Source organism: Narcine bancroftii, chromosome 7 (assembly GCF_036971445.1).
Source record: "Narcine bancroftii isolate sNarBan1 chromosome 7, sNarBan1.hap1, whole genome shotgun sequence".
Lineage (NCBI taxonomy): Eukaryota > Metazoa > Chordata > Chondrichthyes > Torpediniformes > Narcinidae > Narcine > Narcine bancroftii.
In genome coordinates this window covers 161,769,397-161,786,811 of record NC_091475.1, presented here as the reverse complement: position 1 = coordinate 161,786,811, position 17,415 = coordinate 161,769,397, and the positions used below count along the sequence as shown (strand labels likewise).

Genomic DNA, 17,415 nt, shown 5'->3' with positions numbered 1-17,415 from the left:
AGGTTTGTTATTCTTTTTTCTCAAGGTATGGTGATAGTTCTCCGAAAGATAGTGTTCAAGGAGTGATTGGCATACCCAGGAACAGTCGGGATCAGCTGGGATGTGACACCAACACTGAATATTTTATCCCAAGATCAGGGGAACCATGGATAGCTCTGGTAGCCAGAGGGAATTGTACTTTTAAGGAAAAGATTTTAAATGCTGCAAAAGAAATGGCATCTGCTGTTGTGATTTACAATTTTCTTGGAACTGGAAATGCAACAGTCACCATGAACCACATTGGTAAGTTGTGTTGTACCATGATCATTTGTGCAAAAGGCGAAGTAGAAATGACTAAATTTTCTTTCTTTACTGTTAATGCAATGGTGCAAATTTGTTACCAAAGGAATTTAGATAATTGAACATGTTGCCACTTGAATGGATTTGCTTTTGTTGGTAATGTGTGTTAGCTACAGGAACTGTTACAACCTAACAATTAAACTGTTCAAAATCGCTAGAATTTTCATCACCAACGTTGAAGAGGTTGACAGAACCATAATTCTGTTTAAAGATGGGATGTTTTCTAACAAAAAATTGGACAATTTCCTTATATTAAAAGTGGGATATTTACTTTAGAACAAATAAATAGGTTCTTGTATTTTTTAGGTTGTGAAGTGTATGTAATATAATTTTTCCCTTTCGTACCTGAGATTATATATTTAACACGTGGTACAGTTGTCCAGCAGTTTGTGTGGAGTTGGGACTTTTTCTCTGTGACTACGTGGGCATCCTCTGGGTTTTTCCATTTTCCCCATGTCAGAAAACTTAAGAACTATGGATAGGGTTCCGGTGAAATATGATCTGTGGTATATCCCATTAATCAGTTTCTAGTCTTAATTTCTGAATAGGTGTAGTTCAGTTTTTCTGGCCAAATAACTTTGTACATTTAGGTCATTTGTATTAATATATGTATTTTACCTTTGAATAATTTCTGTTCAGAAGTTTTATTTACCAGAATTGTGTGAATAAGATCTTGGGGACAAACTGCAAAAGCTCCATGTGGATAAGATTTACATTGTGTGAAAGACAGAGGATGTGCATCTTTGTGCTCTATTAAAAGGAAGAACTGATAAATTATGATTTATCAGTTGAAGGTTTTGACTTTGCTTTCACTAATAAATGAAAGCATATTAAACTTGGAGAAAGGAAAGGGAAATGCTGTGACTCAGTTCGCAGAAGACCAGTAAATCTTTGAAGCTAACTAACTAATTTGTTGCTAATTTGACCTGATTCATGAAGACTGACTGAGGAGGTCTCTTTTGCCAATTATAAATAATAATGTTATTTATAATAACTTTCAAAAGAATTCTACTTGAGATGAAGAATGCTTAGGGGCAAACAATGTTAAGAGTGGGAACTGAAGTCTCTTCTCAACTTTGAGAAAATATAAGGTGAAGGAAGAGGGAGATAAATGGAGGTAAATGTCGATTGCCAATTGCTTTGCACGGATGCAACAAGACCTGCTGAGTCTCTCCAGCAATTTTATGTACTGAAGGTAGAGGGAGGGTGTGTGGTTAGAAGGTGATTGGGAATGCAATAGTGAGCAATAAGATTTCTCCATTCTCTTAATCCCAAATTCTGGTGCTTGTGGCTTCTTCTCCTATCCTGCCCTGTTTTATTTTGCATCACTTCATACCACAGAAGGAAGAAAAAAAGACAAAAGAAAAATATTGTAGAATAATTGAATGCAGTGGGCATCTGACAAAGGAGAAAAAGTAGAGAACATTAAGATAGCAGGAAGAAAATTGCAATTTTATAGCACATTTAATGTAGTAAAACATCAGAAGGTGCTTCACTATAATTTCTGAGCACATGACATATATGATCAGAATTTTAGCGCTTAAGGTTGGGCATATAATAGCTAAGTGATTAAAATTTAGGGAGGCCAGTTTTGGTAAAATGTGGCTTTTTTTGTAGATTTGAAGTTTTACAAATTATTCTGTATCAGTTTATTTAGGTGATCAGCGCAGCAAACTCTACTAGGAACATCTCACTGGAAACAAGGTGGATTGTTTCCAATTTTTAAAAATGATTATTGTCTGTGTGTGAATATTTGGCTCAGTTTATTTCTGAACAGGTTATCCATGTTGGTTGGAAAAATTGAATGTTGGAATTCAACACAATATAACAGAAATGTGTGGTTCTCAATAAAACTAGTTTAATGGATCTAATGTGTTTGACAACATTGACCTTTACAAATGCAAATAGTTAGGTATGTATGTAAAAGTTGCACAAATTGCTGTGATAATCAGATATTTGTTTTGGGTATCAGTGCTTGTTGAAAAATGATTGCTGACTAGAATACCGAGATAACTCCTTTCTGACCCACCCCCACACAACTACATGACAGGCAGAAAGTGTCCAATCTTATTTCTCAAATGAAATAACTTCTGGACTTTAGTACTGAGTTGGAATGTTAACTTGGATTGCATGTTTAGGAGAAAGTATATGGAAAAGCAAAGGGCAACTAATCTATCTATTCTGCTTGTATAACATTATAAATAATCTTTCATAAGAATCATTTAGTACACGGGTATAAATTTAAAAAAAATTAAATTTAGACATACAGCACAGTAACAGGCCCTTCCGGCCTATAAGCCCATGCTGCCCAATTAACCTACAGCCCCCATACGTTTTGAAGGGTGGGAGGAAACCAGAGCACCATGGAATAAACCTACACAGACACAGGGAGAACGTACAAACTCCATGCAGACAGCATGTGATTGGAACCCTGGTCGCTGGAGCTGCAACAGCGTTGCACTAATCCTGCCAGCCCCATTTCTGTAGTAAACATTCAAGGTAATCAACCCAAATACAAAATCAATTTGCCCCTACAAATCACATCCACTAGCTTTACAGAGATACAGTGCCATCATTATATTTGGGACAGTTTGCTTTACAGGTGTTTGTGAGTACTTGGGCATATTTAATTGCTTTATTGGTACAGGTGTAAAAGATTTAGGCTTGATCCTAAGCTTTTGATCATGTTTGGAGTCTGTAGTTGCCATTTTTCAACATGAGGACCAGAGTTGGGACAATGAAAGTCAAAGAAGCCATTGAGGCTGGAAAAGCAAGAATAAAACATTAAAAGGCATCACCCAAACCTTAGGATTAACCAACATCAACAGATTGGAACATAATTGAGAAGAAAGAGTGTACTGGTGGGCTCAGTAATCGCAAAGGAGCTGCTTGGCCAAGAAAGATCTCCAATGCTGATGACTGTAGAATTCTCATCATAAGGAAGAAATATCCCCAAACATCTGTCCAACAGATTAGAAGCACTCTTCAGGAGGTAAGTGTGGACGTATCAATGACTACTGTGTGCAGAATACTTCATGAATACAGAGACTATACTGCAAGATGCAAATTAGTGGTTAGCTACACAAACAGGATGGCCAGATTACAGTTGGCCAAGAAGTATTTAAAAGAGCCTGCAGAATTCTGTAAAAATGTTCTTGTGGACAGATGAGACCAAGATTAACCTGTACCAGGATGAAGTCAAGAACAAAGTGTGGAGGTGTAAAGGAACTGCCCAAGATCCAAAGCATTACACCCATCTAAAAACCATGGCGGTGGAGGTGTTATGGCCTGGGCATGTGTGGCTGCCACAGGTTCTGGTGTACTTATCTTCATTGATGATGTAACTGCTGATGGGAGTAGCAAAAGTAATTCTGAGGTGTATAGAAACATCTGCTCAAATTTGTGCTAATGCCTCTAAACTCATTGGACAGCACTTAATTCTACAGCAAGACAATGGTCCTAAACGTAATGCTAAAGCAACAAAGGAGTTCAACGCTAAAAACTGGACAATTCTTGAATGGCCAAGTCAGTCACCTGATTTAAATCCAATTGAGCATGCCTTCTATATGCTGAAGAGAAAAGTGAAAGGGACAAGCCCCCAAAACAAGAAAAGCTGAAGACCAGTCCAGTAGAGGCCTGGCAGAGCATCACCAGAGAAGATGCACAGCACCTGGCGATATGTATGAGTCACAGACTTCAAGCAGTCATTGCATGCAAGGGATATGCAACAAATTACTAAAACAACAGGAGTACTTTAATAAGCATAGCAATTCTATGTCCCAAATATTACAGTGCCCTGAACTGAGGGGACTATGTATAAAAAGTGCTGTAATTTCTACATGATCAAACCAAAATATATACAAATAACCTTGAATAAAATCTGGAATGTGTACTTTAATCATGTGAATTTTTTTATTACAAATTAAAAACTGTTGTGCACAAGGGAAAATAAAGGAAAAAAATTGTCTTTTCCCATATATTATGGAGGCACTATATGTTCTTCAATTACACATTTAGGAGTATTTGATCTTCAGGACTTATTCCTCTGTTATTATGTAACTTTAATCTTTTGGAAGAATTGTTTTTTTTCATTTACGAACATGTATTTGAATGCTTCTGCATTAAATACTTTGTGGCAAAATATTATTTATTCAATCCCTGTTAAAACTGTCACCCCATTCTCTAAGAATGAAACTAAAATGTATATTTACATTGTGTAGCAAGGTTACTCCAGGCAATCTTTTCTATTTTTTTAATTTGTAATTCAAATGCCAAGATGATGCAGTTGCTTTACTTTGAGCTATGTTTAAATACCAGTGAAACAAAGAAAGTTATTAAGGTATTTTTTTAAATGCAGAAAAAAATGTTATAGCAAGTATAAATTTAAAATTGAAAGGATTTCTAAATCCCAACCCCAAGCTCCCAATTACACCCTTGTGACTAATCAACCTACTAACCCCTTGTGTCTTTTGTAAAGTGGGAGGAAACCCACATGGTCACGTGAAAACATACAAACTCCTCACAGGCAGTGACGGATTCGACCCTGGGTCGTTGGTGCTGTAATAGTGTCATGCTAACTGCTACACTAATCATGTATCCTCTGTGTCGACAGTTTCTGCCTACATCCCAAAGGTGTGTGTTGCTAATTTAATTGGCCATTTTAAATTGTCCCTAGTGTATAGACGAGTTGATAAGAATGTGGGGAGAATGAACAAAAATGTAAAATGTGTCTTTCTTAGTTAGCGGGAACTGCAGGGTACATTCCATACTGTGTATCTTTCTTTGACTTGAATCTTGGAGAATTCATCAATAAGAATAAAAGACCACGAGGTCAGCAACATGAAAAGCCTATGTTGAAATCTAACAGTGTAAATTTGTGACAACCATTACCTTAATTCAGCTCACTCCATGAGAGCTGGTCAATCCAAAGCTTTGTTGACTATCTTCAATGCTACACCATAACTAGTATCCATGGTCCAACATTTATATTCCTTCCCCTGGCAATGTTTAAGATTTTAATTTTCTATTTGGATATCTTTGGTCTGAATGCTTCTGCAGCCTTGGAACCTTTCCAGAATTTGGCTAAAACTTGTCCTTTCTGACACTGTTGGCATTTGTGCCTTTAGCAGTCAATTATTTTCTACCGGCACCACCTACGGCTCCTAGAACGCTTCCACCAGCGTTGTCTCCGCTCCATCCTCAACATCCATTGGAGCGCTCACACCCCTAACGTCGAGGTACCCGAGATGGCAGAGGTCGACAGCATCGAGTCCACGCTGCTGAAGATCCAGCTGCGCTGGATGAGTCACGTCTCCAGAATGGAGGACCATCGCCTTCCCAAGATCGTATTATATGGCGAGCTCTCCACTGGCCACCGTGACAGAGGTGCACCAAAGAAAAGGTACAAGGACTGCCTAAAGAAATCTCTTGGTGCCTGCCACATTGACCACCGCCAGTGGGCTGATAACGCCTCAAACCGTGCATCTTGGCGCCTCACAGTTTGGCGGGCAGCAGCCTCCTTTGAAGAAGACCGCAGAGCCCACCTCACTGACAAAAGGCAAAGGAGGAAAAACCCAACACCCAACCCCAACCAACCAATTTTCCCCTGCAACCGCTGCAACCGTGTCTGCCTGTCCCGCATCGGACTGGTCAGCCACAAACGAGCCTGCAGCTGACGTGGACTTTTTACCCCCTCCATAAATCTTCGTCCGCGAAGCCAAGCCAAAGATTTTCTTTTAAGGACACGACTAAAGTCTTTTGACCAACTCCACTCTCTTGTGTTGAATATCCATTTTTGTTTTTGGTAATTACATCTCTAAAATTGGTAAAAGCTATTATTTTAACTTTAACAGAATTAAGGTCTTGTTTTATATACCCAGTGTCTTGAGGTGCCTGTAGTAGGTAGACCTGCTTTCAGAAGCCAATAGGAAAGTAGGGATAATTTGCTATCAGTCAGGGTGAACTGAAGTTGATGTAAGGTCATGCTGACAATCATGGTAAAATCTGGGCAGGAACCCGATCCTGTTGGTCAAACAAATTTGGTTCTAATCCATTGCTCTTCCAGTGTGCAATTGACCAGTCATATAATGAAACTTAATGTTTCTCTGCTATCAGAAGGTTTGAAAACCAATGCCAAAAGAAAGACAGAATATACTGACTATCAGAATTTGTCATGAGCAAGTCACAAAATTGGTTGTTTTGCAGCAGCCTTCATACAGTGCCAACATTTATATAAACCACCTTACAAAATAAATGAAAAAAATAGCGCAAGATAAAGATAAAGGAAGGCTTTATCAATAAATTTCTGACACCGTTTTTACTTGCACTTAAATGCCATTTTATAAAGCACCTAAATGTTTAATGGGCTTTGTTAGTTTCTGCTGACCAGATATATTCAGTGAGTGGTTTGTAATCCATATCTCTTTTGAAATTTTTATAAATAGACATTATGCATTTTGTGTGTGTGTGTGTGTACTGTATATCCAAAGTTCACATTGAACAAAACCTCTCTTTGTACTGTTTAAAACATGTTTGTCATTTTGTTGCCTGTTGCTTGTCCATCTCACCATTTTATTCTCACTCAGCACCAATGTTTGTAAAATTTCTTCTGATTAAAATAACCAACCAATTTCCCAGACAACAACTAACTGTAAGATAAGGTAGAATTCATTGAGTAGTAAGGATTTTGAGGAACATTTTAAGATTAAGGAAGATTTGATTCAGATCTTGTGAAGATCTTCCTGCGGACTGAAGATCTATCAGTGTCTAATGAATAGGCTCTGCTCAATGAGCATATAACAAGGTAAACTAGGCAGTAGACTATTTCTTAGAAGTGTTGTGAAAGGCTTTTGTTTTTGTTCAGCTTTGTGATTGGTATAAATTTTGAAGTATTCCCAGTGAAGAGTCATTAATGTGAAACATTGACTGCTTCTCTCTCCAGGGATGCTGCCTGACCTACTGAGTATTTTCAGCCTTTTATTTGTTTCCCATATATTCTGCTACCTCATTATTCAATATATTGGTAGCAGGAAAACCATTCTGTTAATCACCATTTTGTTTATGATCAAGCCAATGTTTAATCTTACTCTTCAAAAGTACTGTAGATCTAGTGAAAATAAGTTTTTTTTTATCATCTGATTATACAAATACAACCCAACAAAACCAAGTTCTCCGGTGTTCAGTGCAAAACACTGCAAATACACAGACAGACATAATACACATACAGACAAATTATGCAAATGCACAGTATATATAAATATTGAAATAAATAAATATTATAGTAGAGTTACAGATGGTTCATCAGTTGTGCAGCATTCTCATTGCTTGTGGGAAGAAGCTGTTTCTCAGCCTGGTGGTTCTGGCTCTGATACTCCTCTATCTCTTTCCCAACAGGAGCAGCTAGAAATGCTGTGTGCGGGCTGGTAGGGGTCCTTGCTGATTTTGCAAGCCTTCTTTAGTCAATGATACCGATTAAATCACAGCAATGGGGGGAGGGAGGCTCCAGTGATCCTCTCTGTTGCTCTTATGGACCTTTGGATTGTCTACTAATCTGATGCTCTACAGTACCCTGAGGCAGCTGGCCAGGATGCTCTCAATAAAGCTTCTGCAGAAAGTTGACAGGATGGTGGCTGGTAGCCTTGTCGCCTTAGTCTTCTCAGGATGAGCAGTTGCTGATATGCCTTCCAGACAAATGAGGAGACGTTGTGTGTCCAGGACAAGTCACTTCTTAAGTGGACTCCAAGTAACTTGGTGCTCTCTACTCTCTCCATTTCCCAAGCTATTAATGTTTTGTGGAGCGTGGTCCTCCTGGTCCACAGTCGTTTCCTTCATCTAATTCATGTTGAAACTCAGGTTGTTATTCATGCACCATTCTCTCCTCCGGTGGTGAAATGGGCATGCTGTTGAAAACGTGAATTCAAATTTCTCAGCTGAGTGGTTGAGTTTGATCTCTGACCTCTAATATCAGAATCTAGATTACCAATGCAATAATTTTACAAATGTTCCATTTCAAAACTATGTAAGATCAAACAACTATTTGAATATTAATGTTGAAACAGAAATAGGTTGTTTTAGGATGACATTGCATTAACATGTTTATGATTTTAAAAGTAATTCAGTAGCCACCAAAATATTAAACTTCTGATAGAATGTGACGATATTTTGAAGATAGATTTCTTTAGATTTAGAGTGAGATATTGATCAACTGAGTTGATCCAGTTTAAAAAAAAGCAGAATGAAATTGTTTTGATATTCTGATGAAAGCAAATTCAAGAATATTCCAGAGCTCTAGTTTTCTTTCTAATTTTTAAAACTTTATTAGAAATCCATTGATTTCACCCTCTATGCAATAAAATGGATACAAATAAAGATTTTAAATAAAGCAGTTTATTTTAGAGCAGAGGTTTTCAAATTTTTTTTTTCCACTCACATACCACTTTAAGTAATCCCTATGCCATCGGTGCTGACACGATGTAAGTGGAAAGAAAAAGTTTGAAAACCACTGTTTTAATCGTATCTAAATGACTTGTTATGTGCAACGTTTCATAATTCCAAAGGAAATGGACAAATGACAATTTTTCTCAAATAAAATATTTCAGTAACAATTAGGTCTAGAGCAGTGATTCTCAGCCTTCTTCTCACTCACATCCCACCTTAAGCAATCCCTTACTAATCACAGAGCACTTATGGCGTAGGGATTGCCGAAGGTGGAACGTGAGTTTGGGAGGGGGGGGGGGGGGGTAGTTTGAAAACCACTCGTTTAGTCAGCAAAAAAGAAAACCAGACAATGTCAATTTACTAGGTTTTGTTTTACAAACTACAATAAATGGAACTCATGCCAAAACTTCTGTCAGCAGCTCTATACCCCCTTTTTCACTGGCATCCCAGTTAATTGGCTGTGCCATGACCCAGGATAGGAAGCTCTTTGTGCTGTTTCCACCCTTAACTGGGACACTAATTGCTTTTCCACTGAACACAACTCATCCCCGGGGATCAGAGTATTCGACCTTCAACTGGAAACAGGTGACTTTCTGTGGTCCTTTTTCCACTGTTTTATCAGCATGCCGGCGTCAGCAAAGAGGGATATGAGTAGGGGTAGAGGCAGTTAATCCCAGGCATGGAATGATCTCATTTGATGTTGGCGTTTGAACAGTGTTCCTTTACCATTGGATCCTGTGTAGTGCGATCAATGACCACTCACAGAAATGAAGAAAGGCCCAAAGGCTTTATTGATCTAAAGATCCAAGCTGCTGGCTCAAGTCCGAGGGCAGGTATGAGGGAGGAGACTAGAGTTCTTGGCCTTTATTAGGGGTCTTAAGAGGAGGGGCTACAGTTCACCAGGCCATCTCAGTGGGGAACATGTCCACAATACCATGTTCCACCACATTCACCCCTCCTTTTTAGATAGAGTCCAGCAGGGTGATGTGGGGCACTGTCTTTATAGTCCATGAGTTGCACTGCAATGTTCACAGGTTTAGTCCCTTCAGTGGTTTTACCTGTCGTTGGGACCTCTGCAGTCCTGCTGGCTGTTTTTCTTGCTCTGGTGGCCCAATAGCTCGATCATTGAGTTGGCTGTTGGGGGGGTTGAGACATGTCAGTGTCTCCCATGTCTGTGGGAGTTGGGGGGGGTGGTTAGTCGTAACCGAGGGGGGGAACCTCCAGTGGGGGGAAGCATTTAGGGGGTCGTGTTGGGAGTGGTCCCCCATAGTCCTCATCCCGGGTGGTCCCCCTAAGTCCTCAACCTTGGTGGTCCCCAGGGCCAGCTGATCGCTGCCCAAGGGAATCGGGTGCACCTCCTGCGCTGGAATTCCCTCTTATGCCAGGTACAGAATGGACACTATGTCGACCCGTCCCTATGAGTATCTTACCAGTACATACTGGGGGTTTGTATGCAGGAGGTCCACTTCCTCCACTAGTGGCTCCACCTTGTGGGTCCTAACGTGTTTCTGGAGGAGCACTGGTCCAGGGACATCAGCCAGACTGGCTACATGCTTCCTGACGTCGACCTCCTAAGGAAGGAGAAAAATCTTTCATGGGGCTTTGCATTTGTAGCCTTACAGTGTTGGGACCTGGTGGGATGCAGCGCTTCTGGGAGAACCTCTTGCTATTGGGACACATTCATCCCTTTCGCCTTTATGGCCAAGAGGACTGCCCTCCAAATGGGGCCGTTTTCCCTCTCCACCTGGCCATTCCCTCGGGGGTTGGAGCTGGTGGTTCTATTTGTCGCTATGTCCCTGGAGAGGAAGTAACGTCGCAGCTCCTCACTAATGAACACTGAACCCCACTCACCATGCATGTACGCGGGGTACCCGAACAGAGTGAATATGGTGTGGAGTGCTTTAATGACTGTGGCTGTGGTCATGTCTGGGCAGGGAATGGTGAATGGGAAGTGTGAGTATTAGTCCATAATGTTCAGGAAATAGCTGTTGATTTGTGGATGGGAGGGTCCCCTTGAAGTCTATGCTGAGGCGTTCAAAGGGGCGTTTAATGAGGTGGGCTCTTTCTGGCTGTTAAACTGCGGCTTGCATTCCGCACAGACTGGGCAATTGTGTGTGGGCCATCACGAAGTGGTAGAGTCTGTGACCCCGGGATGGCAGAGCCTATCATGGAGGTGATCTATTTGCACCCTGGACAGTGCATCGGGCATCTTGTTGAGCTTACCCGGCTGGTACAAAATCTCATAATTATAAATGGACAGCTCAGTTCTCCATTGCATGATCTTGTCATTCTTAATTTTGCCCCACTGTTTGATATTAAACATAAAGGAGACAGCTCTCTGGTCTGTCAGCAAGGTGAATGGCCTGCCGGCTAAGTAGAGCCTCCAATGGAGCACAGCCTCCACTATAGCCTGTGCCTCCTTCTCCATTGCAGAGTGTCTGTGATTGGGGCCCTCCAGGGTGCACAAAAAAAATGCCACTGGCCTGCCTGCCTGGTTCAGTGTGGCAGCCAGGGCGAGGTCAGAGGCATCACTCTCCGTTGGGAAAGGGACGGACTTGTCGATGGCGTGCATTCCTGCCTTGATGATCTCATCCCTGATGCTCTTGAAAGCCTTATGGACCTCTGCCAATGGAGGAAAGGTCATGGTTTTTATCAGGGGTTGGGCCTTGTCAGCATAGTTGGGGACCCATTGTGCATAATACGAAAAGAGTTCCAGGCACCTTTTTAAAGTCTTGGGGTTCTGTGGTAGAGGTAATTCCAGGAGAGGGCGCATGCACTCAAGGTCGGGGGCAATCACACCATGCTCCACCTCGTACCCCAGGATCACCTGCCACTCCACGCTGAACACACACTTCTTCTGGTTGTATGTTAGGTTGAGGGCTTTTGAAGTGGTCAGGAGCCTCCACATGTTGTTGTTGTGTTCTTTCTGGTCATGGCTTCATATAGTGACATTATCCAAGTATGGGTAAGTGGCTTTTAACCCATTGTCGTCTACCACGCTGTCCATTTCCCTTTGGAACACCGACACCCTGTTTGTGAGGCCGAAAGGGACCTGTAAAAATTGGTGCAATTGACTGTTAGCCTCAAAAACTGTGTAGGGCTGGTCCTTTGAGTGGTTAGGGATTTAACGGTATGCTGACTTGAGATCTATGGTTGAGAAGACCCTATATTTTGCGATCTCATTCACCATATCATCAATTCGGGGCAGGGGGTAGGCATCCAATAGGGTGATGGTTTGACTGTAGTCAATCGCCATCTGGTTCTTCTCTGCCCCCTTTACCACCAGCACCTGTGCCCTCCATGGACTATTACTGGGCTCTATTATGCCCTCCCTCAGCAACCGTTCCACCTTGGACTTAATGAATCCCCTGTCCTCCGGGCTGTACTTGTTTACTCTCAGTGGCCACCGGCCTATAGTCTGTTGTGAGATTTTTGAAAAATTGGGGGGGAGAGACCTATAGGGTGGCCAGGCCACAGGTGGGTAGCACTGCCCAGCCTCCTGGTGCATGATTGGGCCTCTCTATAAAGGGGGGGGGGGTGGGCGGGACCTCCCTGAACTGGTTGTTCGTGACTGTGAGTGGGGGATGGGGGCTGTTGAACTGTATCAGAACCCCTTTCAGCTGGCACTGGAAATCCAGTCCCAAAATGATGGGGGCGCAGAGATGGGGCACCACCAGCAGTCTGAAATTTTTATATTTTGTCTCCCTCACGGTTAAGTTCACGGATCACTTCCCGTGGATTTCTGTCGAGAGGAACTCTGAGGCGAACGCTACCCGACACTTCACAGAGGACATGGTCAGGGAGTAGCGTTCAGTGGTGCCTGGGTGTATGAAACTCTCAGTGCTCCTCATGTCGAACAGGCAACCCATGGAGTGACCGTTTACCTCTATGTCCATCATGGCACATCCCAGCTGGTGTGGTTGATTCTGGTCCAAGATGATCGAGGCTAATGTTGGTTTGCTGTCTGACTCGCTGTTGCCGTGTCGTTAAATTGGCGGCCACCAAGATGACCGCCTGGGAGATCATGAGGATGGCCACCCCCAAGAAACGACGCAGTGGAGCCTGGAAGCAAAGTCGGCAGTGATGTCCCTCCTTGTATGATGTGGGCCCGGAAGTTCTGCCAACTAGAAGTAATGACTTGAGCTGCTTGATCCAAAATGGCGTTGCGGGATGTGGGCTTCACGTGGCGCTGCTCACAGGAGGCTTGGATCGGCATACCTTTTGTGCCGGCAGTTCGAGCAGGTCGTGCTTTGTGCAGGACAGTACTTTTGTGGATGCTTGCTCTGGCCACAGTAGTTGCACCTTGTGTGCTCGGCAGTTGCAGCGGCAGTCAGAGGTGATGGCATCGCTCATTCAGTGTATCTGTGGGCCACATGTGCCATGGTGTAGGCCTCTGTGTTCTTCTGGGCCATCTCCATGGCCCGGGCCATCTCCAAGACCTGTAGGGACCAATCGCTCTTCTCCAGGAGTCGTTCATGGATGTGTTGGCAGTGGAACCCAGCGACCAGCCCATCGTGGATGACCTCCTCCTGGTACACAGCCACCATCATGTCTCAGCACCCACAGTCTTGTCCCAGCTCTTGTCGACTGACTCACCTGGGCCTTGGCTTCAGGAGCCAAGCTGGAAGCGCGCGTACATTGAGTTCCTCGGCGCCCCATACTGCTGCCAGAGCAAGGCCATCGCCTCTTCATAGTCTGTGCAATCGCAGATCAGTTGCTATGTGGGATGGCCTACTGCTGCAAATAGTAGGTCATACTCGTCGCTGTCTGCTGTGATTTCATGGCACCTCATGTAGGCCTTCAACCAATGTAGCCACATGTCAAATTTCATGGAGGCCTCTGGATCCTTTGGGTCGATCTCCAGCTTCTCCAACTGAATCGCTTTGTCCATGGTGCTTAAAATTTTAGATCAATAAATTGTAGCGAGATCAATGACCACTCACAGACATGAAGTAAGGCCCAAAGGCTTTATTGATCTAAAGATCCAAGCATGCCTCTGCATGCAGCTGGCTCAAGTTCAAGGGTAGGTATGAGGGAGGAGAATAGGTTCTCAGCCTTTATTAGGGGTCTTAAGTGGGGGGGGGGGGGGGGCTACCAGTTCAGCAGGCGGGCCAGCCTGCCCAGTTCTGTGGGGAATGTGCCCTCAATACATATTTCCCCACACCCTTCCCAATAAATTCCCAGTTAATTCCTGGGACAGTGGAAAAGGGGGCTAATAAAAGGGCAGCAATTTGTCCAGTAACCAGCAGCAAATGGAGATTAATTACATGATACAAATTATGAGTGAACTAAACTCTCATAATTTCCACTTGAGATGCATTTATGGTGAGATTTAGCTGATCATTTTTATTCTTGCTGGAAATAATGGCATCACTATGAGTACGCTTTTTACTTGCTGCTCACTGTCTTTCTCTACCTTGTTTTTGCAGGGTTCTAGAAATAGCAATCCCCTTTGAAAAATAAGCCATAAACCAATTTCTATTTCAATAGAAATGGTGAAAGTTTCAAAAGTAACAGATATTAGAGCAAGGAAGTAGGGATGGTGTGAAGGGAGAGGAATGAAAGAGCAGATCTGTGATTAAGCTGGAAGCAGGTGGGATGGAATTCTCTCCTGCTCAAGTGTGCAATCAAAACAAACCCAGGAGGCCATCCTAACCTTGATCAACAATGGAGTCAAAGGATATTTTTCTTTTTTCTTTTAGTTAGAAACTGGTCTAGTTTTTGCTTGAAGCAATTCATTGTTTTCATAGGAGCTGGAAACCTGTTTAACAGGTTCTCTATTCTCTGTTTAAGTATTCCTTTAACACCTCATCTGATTCTGCTATTTTATGGCTATAAAATGGCTTCTGACCCTTCCTATTTAAACAGATAATCTGCAAAAATAAAACCTTGCCCCTTTAATCAACTAATCAAATCATTCTTAGTTTTATCTGTAACCAAAATAGCTTAAACTAGGAAGTTATCAACTTTCCTTGCTTTGGGAACACAGAGCTCTGAATCCCGAATAAATATTTTACATCCAAAAATGATGCAGTTTGTTATAACAAATTGTCCTGTAAATGAATGATAGAACTCTAAATGCTGTAGCTAAAGTACTGTCATAACATCATATAATTAAATGCCCCTCCCAGCTATAAATATGTTGCTTGTGAATGATCTCTCAATATAAAATCTGTATTTTTAAATTTGTCTCTTCCACCTGTCATATTTTTAAGTCAGTGTGGAAATGTATTTTGGCTATGGTTCTCCACATAGCTGTATTTGACTGGAAATATAGCCATAATAATTTTAACAGAACAAGATTGGTGGGATTGTGGATAGTGAAGAAAGTTGGCGGGGATTACAGTGAAATCGAGATGAATGGAGAAAATGGGCCAAGGAATAGTAGATGGAATTTAATTCTGGCAAGTGTAAGGTGTTGCATTTTGGTAGGTTAAACCTGGACAGGACTTGTCCAGCAAGTAGTAGGGCTCTGGCGAGCATAATTGAACAGACAAATTTAGGAATACTGGTACATAATTCCATGAAAATAACAACACAGGTAGACAAAGAAGTGAAGAAGGCTATTGGTACACATTCATCATAAGGGGTCTGATTAGTAGCCGTGCACAAGAGTGACCTAATGGCATGGAGTGCCTTGGGGAGGGCCTCTTGCCAGTAGTCAACAGACCAGCCTTTGGATCTCAGGGCCAGGAGGACTGCCTTCCAGATCACTCCATTTATGTGTTCCACTGCCCATTGCCCCTCGGGTTGTAACTAGTCGTACGACCTGGGCATATGGCTTCTGGGACCTGATGCTGAGCAGGTACCGGACATAGACCACGTTTGTCGGAGGCTTGTACATGCTCTCCAGGACAGCCATTGCAGGTTCATAGTCCGTGCAGTCCTTGATGGCCTGGAAAGCGCATGGGCCTAGCTTGGTGTGGAGCACATGGTGTTGATCACCTCAATCTTGTGCTTCCAGATCTCAAAACGTGCCTGTGCACCTGGGTGTTGGGAGGTTGATCTCCAGGCTCCCAATCGTCAGAAACTTCTCCATGGTCTCCCTTTAAAATTTTTACTGGAATAAATTGTGGTGCACTGAGGTAGCAGCAAGCAAGCACAAGCTCAAGACTGTAGAACAGTAAAATTCTGAATACCAGTTCAAGCCTTGGTAGCTCCCCATGTGACTGGCTCAGGAGGGGCTGGCTCAGGTTTATATTCAGGTCAGCTGATTGAGAGCTGACCAGGTGGAGTCAGCCCCTTAGGTGGTCTTCCTGCAGGTACGGAGATCGTCCCCTGCAGTAGACTGGTGGTCATATCACCACAATCCTGAGTGGTGGTGAGGGAGGAGGTGTGAACACAAGTGTTATATTTCTTGTGGTCACATGGGTGGAACTAAGGGGACTATTAGTGGGAAGGGATGAGTGGACGAGGGAGAGAGCAATCACTGCAGAAAGCAGAGAGGCGAGGAGCAGGGAAGATGTGTTTGGTGGTAGGGTAACATAGGCGATGAACATCAATTCTCAAGTTTCCATTAAACCCCTCTTCGAGTCTCTCTCATTCCATATCCCTCTGTCTTCTTTCCTCCAGTTTCTCACCCTCTTCCTTTCCCTCTCTAGACAGAGCACAACCTATTCCTCTATCACTTTTTCTTCTATCCTATTTTTTCTCTTCTACCCTCCCACCTATATCAGCGTGACTTCTTGCCTGTACCCATTCTCCACCTCCTTCATCTGTACTCATCTCACCCCACTCTTTTATTCAGATATCTGCCTGTATTTTGCTCATATTTCCTATAGATGTCTGAGTATCTACAGAACTGTTGTGTATTGCACTATAGGTCCTATTCCTGTGCTATAAAACTGACAAAGTAAAATACCATTGATGTTAGAAATATGAAATATCTGGGATACAAGATAATGGGATTATATCAGTGAGGGAGAAAAGGGTTTCAAATAAATGTCCTTTGGAAAAAAATGGGGGTAGAGAAAGAGCAATGTGATGGCGGAATGGGGTTCCAGTGGTAGCAGGGAGCAGTGTGATGGGATATGGTCTTCCAGTGGTAGGAGAGAGCCGTGTGATGGAGATATGGTGTTCCAGTTGTAGTTGACTGTGGGTGGAAATTATAGTAATGCAAGTGGGTAGAATTGGAGGAACACAAATTTTAAAGGCTTGTCGGATATTACAAGAAGATGAAAATTTTGAAATTAAGGTGTTGGCAAACATGACAGTTTAAAAGTAAACACTGTTTCAATCTTTGCAGACTAGAGGTGGTGTAAGATAATGAGATCAAACTGAGTGGTGTTGGAGAGTACATAGAGCCTGATGTTTGTGATAACCTTGACCGGTGAAATGTGAAGGAGAGAGTGCAGATGTTGAATATATATCTTATGGGGTTCTTAACGTTGGTGTGGGGGTCAACTGAATGATGAGGTTTGCTGGAGTGTTCAGATAGATTGGTTTGAATTTGTAGTCCTGGAGAAATTATAGATTGGTTTTGTTTACTAGAAAGAAAGCTCAATAATTGAGTTCACATTTTTACAACGTAAATAAGCAGTAATGACAGTTCTGAGCCCTGCCTCATTACAGTTTATGCAAAAATTGCACTTTCAATAGTGTCCTGAAAAGGCACTTTATGCAAATGAATTTAGGAACAGA

General features: G+C 42.4%; 1 protein-coding gene across 2 annotated transcripts in view; it reads left to right on the top strand.

Annotated features, from left to right (window-relative positions):
* The window catches only part of LOC138739294 (E3 ubiquitin-protein ligase RNF149-like), a 56,734-nt gene that overhangs the window by 1,432 nt on the left and 37,887 nt on the right, over positions 1-17,415 (top strand). For both annotated transcript variants that reach the window (XM_069891059.1, XM_069891061.1), the window contains exon 2: positions 26-282. In XM_069891059.1, the coding sequence (XP_069747160.1) occupies positions 26-282 (257 nt within the window). The remainder of the gene's footprint in view (positions 1-25; positions 283-17,415) is intronic.